The 7234-nt window shown below is 54.1% G+C and overlaps 1 protein-coding gene across 2 annotated transcripts in view; it reads left to right on the plus strand.

The window, feature by feature from the left end:
- The window catches only part of UBA1 (ubiquitin like modifier activating enzyme 1), a 23547-nt gene that overhangs the window by 5074 nt on the left and 11239 nt on the right, over positions 1–7234 (plus strand). For both annotated transcript variants that reach the window (XM_007450840.1, XM_007450839.1), the window contains exons 2-10: positions 3881–3997; positions 4127–4185; positions 4286–4454; positions 4542–4676; positions 5631–5737; positions 5997–6087; positions 6194–6326; positions 6811–6908; positions 7000–7146. In XM_007450840.1, the coding sequence (XP_007450902.1) occupies positions 3881–3997; positions 4127–4185; positions 4286–4454; positions 4542–4676; positions 5631–5737; positions 5997–6087; positions 6194–6326; positions 6811–6908; positions 7000–7146 (1056 nt within the window). The remainder of the gene's footprint in view (positions 1–3880; positions 3998–4126; positions 4186–4285; positions 4455–4541; positions 4677–5630; positions 5738–5996; positions 6088–6193; positions 6327–6810; positions 6909–6999; positions 7147–7234) is intronic.

The raw sequence follows: 7234 nt of genomic DNA on the forward strand, positions 1-7234 counted from the left end.
CCCTCAGCTTAAGGAGTCTAGACCCTGTGAAAGGCCATTTGCGCTTGGCCTCCATGTCAGAGAGCACTCCGCCACATCTCAGAGGTCTCCCAACCCACCTTGGCCCAGCATCTTCCCTCCAAAACCTCTCTGGGCCAGCATTTCTATTCAGAGGTTTCCACATAGCACTCACCTTTAAAGACTGCTTTAATTCCTAGAATCTGCCCTTAGAGATTTCCTTTAAGAGAATGCACCCTTTTTTATGGTCCCAGTATTCTCTTCAGAGAGGCCTATCCTCTTGCAGGCCTCAGCATCTCCCCCATCAGATACTCATAACCCCCAGTATCTTCCCTGAGAGCCTCCCAGAGGACCAGACACCAGGGAGGAACTGTTTGGACATATAATCCTCCATCAGAGATCTCTCTGCCAGCATCTGCCCTTGCAGACCCTGTTGGCTCCTAGCCCCTTCCATCAGAGTCTTGCCTCTCAAATCCCACGCTTCACTCAGCCTCTGCCTTCAAAAGCCAACCAGGGTTCCAGCTTCTCTCACAGATCCCTTAACCTCACATCAGGCCTAAGAATCTGTCCCTCAGAGCCTTTCAGGATTCCAGCATCCTCAGTTAGGCTTTCAGCTTCGTAGGACCCCAACATCATTGTCAGTTGTCCCTTCCCACAACAGGTCCAATTCTCCATCAGAGTAGGAAACCCCTTTCTCTGCATCTACTCTCCGAGCCTCCATGGGGTCCCACATAATTGGTCAGAGAAACCCAACCCCACCTGGGGACCTAGCCAGTATGCTTACTGAAGTTTTTAGGGCCAGAACTGTCTGGGCTCAGCCTCCCCTTTCCACTCCTCAGAGCAGCTGCAGTACCTAGCACGTACCAATCAGAGATCAACACAAGACCTTTGTACTCCATTAGAAATCCCTCCACGACCCCACCCCGGGCCTCAGCATCCACCTTCATAGCCTCCTGGGACTCTGACGTCAATGTCAGAGACACCTTTTCCCTGCAAGTCCCAGTTATTTTTGGTCAAAGATTTCCCTCTGCCACCAGTGAAGACCCCCCAGGGCCCCAGCATCCCCCTGATGGAGAACACCCCCACCCCCAGACCCCAGCATCTTCCCACAGCCTCCTTGGACTGCAGAGTCCCCCACCCATTCCCTGTGCAGCCGCTGGGGCCTCAGGTGCAACTTCCTGGCCCTTTCGTAAAAGCTTCTTTTCCAAGGACCCAGATATGAGTCTTAACAACCTTGCCCAGCACCACCCCTCCTGCCCCCCAGGGCTTCTAACATCCCCTTTCCCATCTCCCTCTGAGCCTCCAAGGGCTCAGACAACCGTCTCCTGACTCTTATATTCCCAGGGACTTCTCAGTTAATCCCTCCTAGGAGGCTTGACAGGCCCCAGCATCCTGTGGCTCCATCCTGATAACCTGACCCTGTGTCTACCCTCTCTCACACCTGCTCCAGGACTCCTACCTCAAACCTTCTTCTCTGGTTTGGGTGGTAGACAATGCTCAGGCTTCAAAATCAGCAGATTGGAGACCTCAGGCAGGTTCTGAAACTCTCTAAGCATCAGTTCAGCTTTGCTGAACAATTGATAGTATATGTGTTCTAATTGGGGCCTGAGCATGTGTTGAGACAGAAGGGTTTCGAATTTATGCTGGGGGTGGAGGATCTTAGCTCCTTTCTGGGGTTTCTGCCCCAGACCCCTTCTGCTTGCCTTGAGACTGGCCTGTTCCAAATCTCTGCGATTGAAATCCGCTCTCAGACCATCAACCAAAACCTACTTAGACCCTTGTTGCCAGCATTAGGGGTCCAGATGTCAAAGGTCCAGATCGCAGAGATCTCTCTGGCCCTGGATCATCTCTGATTTCGGAAGTGGGAAGATGGTGTGTCCCAAACAACCAAATCAGTGACAAGGCAAGGCGATAACTAAGTAGTGGAGGCCTCTGCAGGTGCCCAAGGAGGAGCTTATGTCCTTAAGCCTCTGAGTTCTGACCACAGACCTTGACTTTTTTAACCTCCCTAGCAGCCCTTTGAGGATATTTCTGTTTGCCCCTGCTTTGGGGGAAAAAAAGGGGGGCTCAGAAGAAATGAGATACCTATCACGCGTCAGGAAGTCAGTAAATGGAAAAATATGATTTGCCTTTGTCTCCCTACTAACTCAGCAAGCCTCTTCTACCCAAGTTGGTTCTTAGTGTTCCCAGCAGTTCAGCTAGATGACTTGGACCTAGCCAGCCTCCTGGGCCCCCCTCCCTCACCCCTCATCTCTTAGTCCTGTGGGCTGGGCCCTGAGCTGGGTCCTGACTCTGTTCCCCCAGGAGGCATTGGCAAACAGTCCAGCACCAGCTGCATGACTGGGCAAGTGACTGGAGTTCTCTTAGCCTTTGTTTTCTTACTTGTGACATGGGTATAAGGTTATCTGGTTCATGGGCATTGTTAGGATTATACAAAGCCCTTTACTCTGAGATTGACAGGCAGTAAGCTCTTGGTAGATGGTAGAGAGCTCCTGTCGTCTATGCTTAGTGCTAGCATGTGACAAGCGCCAAGATGGAATCTTGGGTACAGTGGGGGTAGTTGGTGTGACTGGGTGTCAGAAAAGGCTCAGTGTAGGAGAACAGAGGCTCAGAGGAGCATTGCGGGTGGGGGGGAGTGATTGGGGGTCCTGTTGTCTCCAGCGTCTGGATCCAGTCACCCTCCCCCGCCCCTGCCAGTTTCACTTCCACAGCAGCCTGCATTGTTCTGTCTCTGGGACCTAGTCCTCATGAGCTCAGGTTTTTCCATTTGTCTGGCAAGGACACTCGGCCCTTCCTTGCAGGGTCAGGACCATTGAGGGGATGAAACGCCATAACATCAGGAAGCAGCCTGGGCCTCAGGGTCAGCAGATGCCCGGGTGGTTCCAGCTTGGCCACTCTCTTTGTGGGAACCTCGGTCAAGTCACCAAACTTCCCTGAGTGAATTTCTTTTCCTCCAGTGTGAGTTGGGAGTGTTACTGATAGTAGTCCAAACCCCACAGGGGTGCCCTGAGGACAGAGTGAGGCACAGATCATAAAGTGATCTGTGTTTGACATTTGGCCCAGCGAGGACTCCTAATAAATATTCGTTTATCATTATTGTTGATCTGTTTTAGGGACTCCACACGCAGACAAGGCTTGGGAAGTGTGTTTTCTCTCTCCCTGCGACCTCTTTTATTGGCCCTGGGTGTTTTCCCCTCCCAGAGCTGGGGGTGGTGGGAAGCAGATTGGACTTTGTGAAACTCTCCTCCGTGAGCCCCTCTGGGAACTGAGTTCTCAGCACGATATCTCCTGCCATCATGCCACCCTGATGGATGTCCAAGCCGCGTTTCCCTCTCGAACCCCTGTCACTAGGGTTAAGGGAGAGGAGAAGGGCTGCTTGCTATTGCCTACCTGCTCTGTACCAGGCTCTTTGGTCTGTGTTATATCTCGTCACCTCAACAGCTCCATGGGGTAGGTAAGTGCTATTCTCACCCCTGTTTTGCAGGCAAGGGAACCGAGCCCATAGGGGTTAAATGATGACTGTCAAGGAGTGCCAGGGTCTGACCTGAAGCTACATCCTTTCTCTGACTTCCCGACAAGTACATTCTTGTCACTCCTTTCCCCCCACAGTATTGGAGTCTCTCCCTCATTATGCTGGGCTGGGGAGAAAGGCGATTGGCCTAGTGGTTAGCAGCATGGATTGCAAGCCAGACCACCTGGGTTCAGATCTTAGCTCTGACAGCTGTGTGACCCTGGGCAAGTCACCTCACCTCTCTGTACCTGTCTCCTCTTCTGTAAGATGGGGATATTAGCCCTTACGTCTTCCCTTTCCCCACAATCACCACTAAGCAACAGGGACACCCACATGCCCTAGGCTCATCTCTGATCTCTTTTTTCCTTCAAGATGTCCAGCTCGCCGCTGTCCAAGAAACGTTGCGTGTCCGGGCCTGATCCAAAGCCGGGTTCTAACTGTTCCCCTGCCCACTCCGTGTTGTCCAAAGTGCCCTCGGTGCCAACCAACGTGAGTGTCTTCTTCCTGGAGACTGGCAGGCGGGGTGGTGGGTGGGAAAGTCTTCTGTATCGCTGTCCTATCTGTCCCTCCCCTCCTCCTGCATGTCTCCCTGAACCCGTTCTTCCCCTCCATCTCTAGGGAATGGCGAAGAACGGCAGTGAAGCAGACATAGATGAGGGACTTTACTCCCGGCAGCTGTAAGTGGGGCCGAGGTTGGACTGTGAGGTGGGAGGGGGCACTGAGTGGATAGGGTCAGAAGGGCCTGGCCCTGGCCTGAGATGCCCCCTAACCTGGCAGGTATGTGTTAGGCCATGAGGCAATGAAGCGGCTCCAGACGTCCAGCGTACTGGTATCAGGCCTGCGGGGCCTGGGCGTGGAGATTGCCAAGAACATCATCCTTGGTGGGGTCAAGGCTGTCACTCTGCATGACCAGGGCACTGCCCAGTGGGCCGACCTCTCCTCGCAGGTACCTCTTCCCGTCGCCCTTCTCTGCTGAGACCCCATCCCCCAGGCTACACAGCCAGTTCATTTCTTTCCTCATTCCCCTTTGCAGTTCTACCTGCGGGAGGAGGACATTGGGAAAAACCGGGCTGAGGTTTCCCAGCCCCACCTGGCTGAGCTCAACAGCTACGTGCCTGTCAGTGCTTATACTGGACCCCTCGTAGAGGACTTCCTCAGTGGCTTCCAGGTACCTTGGGCCACCGCCCGACCTCCTGCCCAGTTCTCTCAGAGCCCATCTCTGGTTTATTCATTTGATCAATATTTAATGGACTAGCCCGGGTGCCAGGTTTCATGCTGAGGCTGCAGCTAGGGGATGCGAGCAGGCTTTAGACACTGGACCTGCCTCTTCAGGGGGAAGATGTGAGCCAGCAGACAGGACAGCATAGTGCACAGACTGGAGCCAAACCGCCTTGGCACAAGTCTCTCATTGTACTAGTGTGACCTTGGGCAGGTCACTGAGTCTCCTGTGCCTGCCTTTTGTCTGTTTGTAGACATGGGAATGGTAATAATGCCAACTTCATAAAGATTTTGTGAGGGCTAAGCACTTAGAATAGCAGCTGGTTTTTTATTAAATAAAAACCCTGGGCTGGAAAGAGGAGCTGTGGGAGCTGAGATTGTGCCCTGGGGTGTCCCAGCAAGCCAGGACACTGCTGCCGAACCCTGATGTAGCTATGGGAGCTCACCCTGATGGAATGGGTGGGCATTCAGGCAGAGAGCTAAGTCCCAAGGATCATGGCTGAGCAGGTGTTGTCCTGAGAATTGGGAGCAAGTGGGTGTGGTAGGAGTGAGCTCAGACCTTGGCTGAGGATGAAGTTTAACTTCTGTGTCTCGCAGGGCATGGCAGGGTTGTAGGCAGGCAGCAGTGGGTGTTGGCAAATGAAGGAGTCAGCTGTTGTCCAAACTGTCCTCCCAGCTGCCTCTTTACCTTGCCTGCCATAGTTTGGGGATTCACATTTCCCTCCACTGAGTTTCGCCTGGGCTGAATCTGATACATGGTAGATACTTTGTATCTGTGATAGAGAGCTGAACCAGCAAAGCCTTAAGGACTCCCTGAGGCCTCGCACCAGCCTTCCTCCACCATCTCCCCCTTTCCCCTTTCCCCTGGTGCTGGGCCCTCGCCTGAGCTGCCACCTCTCCACAGGTGGTGGTCCTCACCAACACCCCTCTGGAGGACCAGCTGCGGGTGGGTGAGTTCTGTCACAACTTTGGCATCAAGCTGGTGGTGGCAGACACACGGGGCCTGTTTGGGTGAGTGCCCCCACCCTTTTCCCCTGACCCCTGCCATGCCCAGGAAAAGACCCCCAACCTCTGACTGCCCTCAGCCCCCCTCAGCCCCTTGGGTTTTGGATGTTGTGTCTTTACCTCACCCCATGTAGCATGAGTGCCATCTGATTCCCAGCAGTGATGGGCTGAATTTGCTCAGCAAGTACTTGCTGCATCTTGAGGGACACGTGGGGTCCCTGAGCACATGGGACTCGAGCATCAGCCCTATTGCCTCCCTCTACAGGCAGCTCTTCTGTGACTTTGGAGAGAAAATGATCCTCACAGATTCCAATGGGGAGCAGCCGCTCAGTGCTATGGTTTCTATGGTCACCAAGGTGAGGAGGGCAGCCTCAGGGGTCCTGGCAGGCAGATGGGCGGCAGGCCTTCCTGTCTGCTCCCGGTACCCTGGGCCTGCCTCTGAGGTACTCCTCCTTTAACCAGGACAACCCCGGTGTGGTTACCTGTCTGGATGAGGCCCGGCATGGCTTTGAGAGTGGCGACTTTGTCTCCTTTTCGGAAGTACAGGGCATGACTGAACTCAACGGAAGTCAGCCAATGGAAATCAAAGTCCTGGGTGAGCTAGGGCCATGGGGAATCATGGGAGATAGGAGGTGTTTCCCTGGACTCTGCGTGAGGGGAGACACATCCTGGGTGTCTGAGATGAACCAGAGACAGAGTCCCCTGGGGTCCACCCAGAGCTGGGGACATGGGGGAGAAGTGCTGTCTCGTGTTTGAGCTGTTCCGAGAAGAGACTCCTGGTATCTGCATTGAGGGGGAAAAGGTCTCTGGTGTTTGAACAAAGCAGATCAGAGGATCCACTCATGTCTGACTGGATTCGGACAGGGAGCAGAGAATGTCTTCTAGTGTAGACTTGGGGTCAGGGACACAGGGTCCCATGGGCTCTAAGCTGGGTGAGAGGGTAGATGGTTTCTGAAGTTCGAGTGGAATCGATTACTCCTGATGTCTGGGCTGGGTCAGGGATGGATTTTTCCTCATCTTGTGGGTGTTGTGGGTTTTAGGGAGGGTGGGTAGCCTGACAGTTTCCCTGTCTACCCTAGGTCCTTACACCTTTAGCATCTGTGACACCTCCAACTTCTCTGATTATATCCGTGGAGGCATTGTCAGCCAGGTCAAAGTACCCAAGAAGATCAGCTTTGTGAGTGTGGGGAGTAGTGGGCTCTGGGTGGTGCCAGGCATTTCCAGTTCTCCATTCTTCTCTTCTGGTTCTGATGCTCTGCCCCCCACAGAAATCCTTGCTGGCCTCCCTGGCAGAGCCTGACTTTGTGATGACGGACTTCGCCAAGTTTTCCCACCCCACCCAGCTGCACATTGGCTTCCAGGCCCTGCACCAGTTCTGTGCTCAGCATGGCCGGCCCCCTCGGCCCCGCAATGAGGTGGGTAGGTGGGTGAGCCAGCCAGGGCAGATGACCTTGGCATCGAAGGCCCACAGTGCCTCTCTACCTAGGCCCCCCCCCCCCCCCC

Source organism: Lipotes vexillifer, unplaced genomic scaffold (genome assembly GCF_000442215.2).
Source record: "Lipotes vexillifer unplaced genomic scaffold, Lipotes_vexillifer_v1.1 scaffold129, whole genome shotgun sequence".
NCBI lineage: Eukaryota > Metazoa > Chordata > Mammalia > Artiodactyla > Lipotidae > Lipotes > Lipotes vexillifer.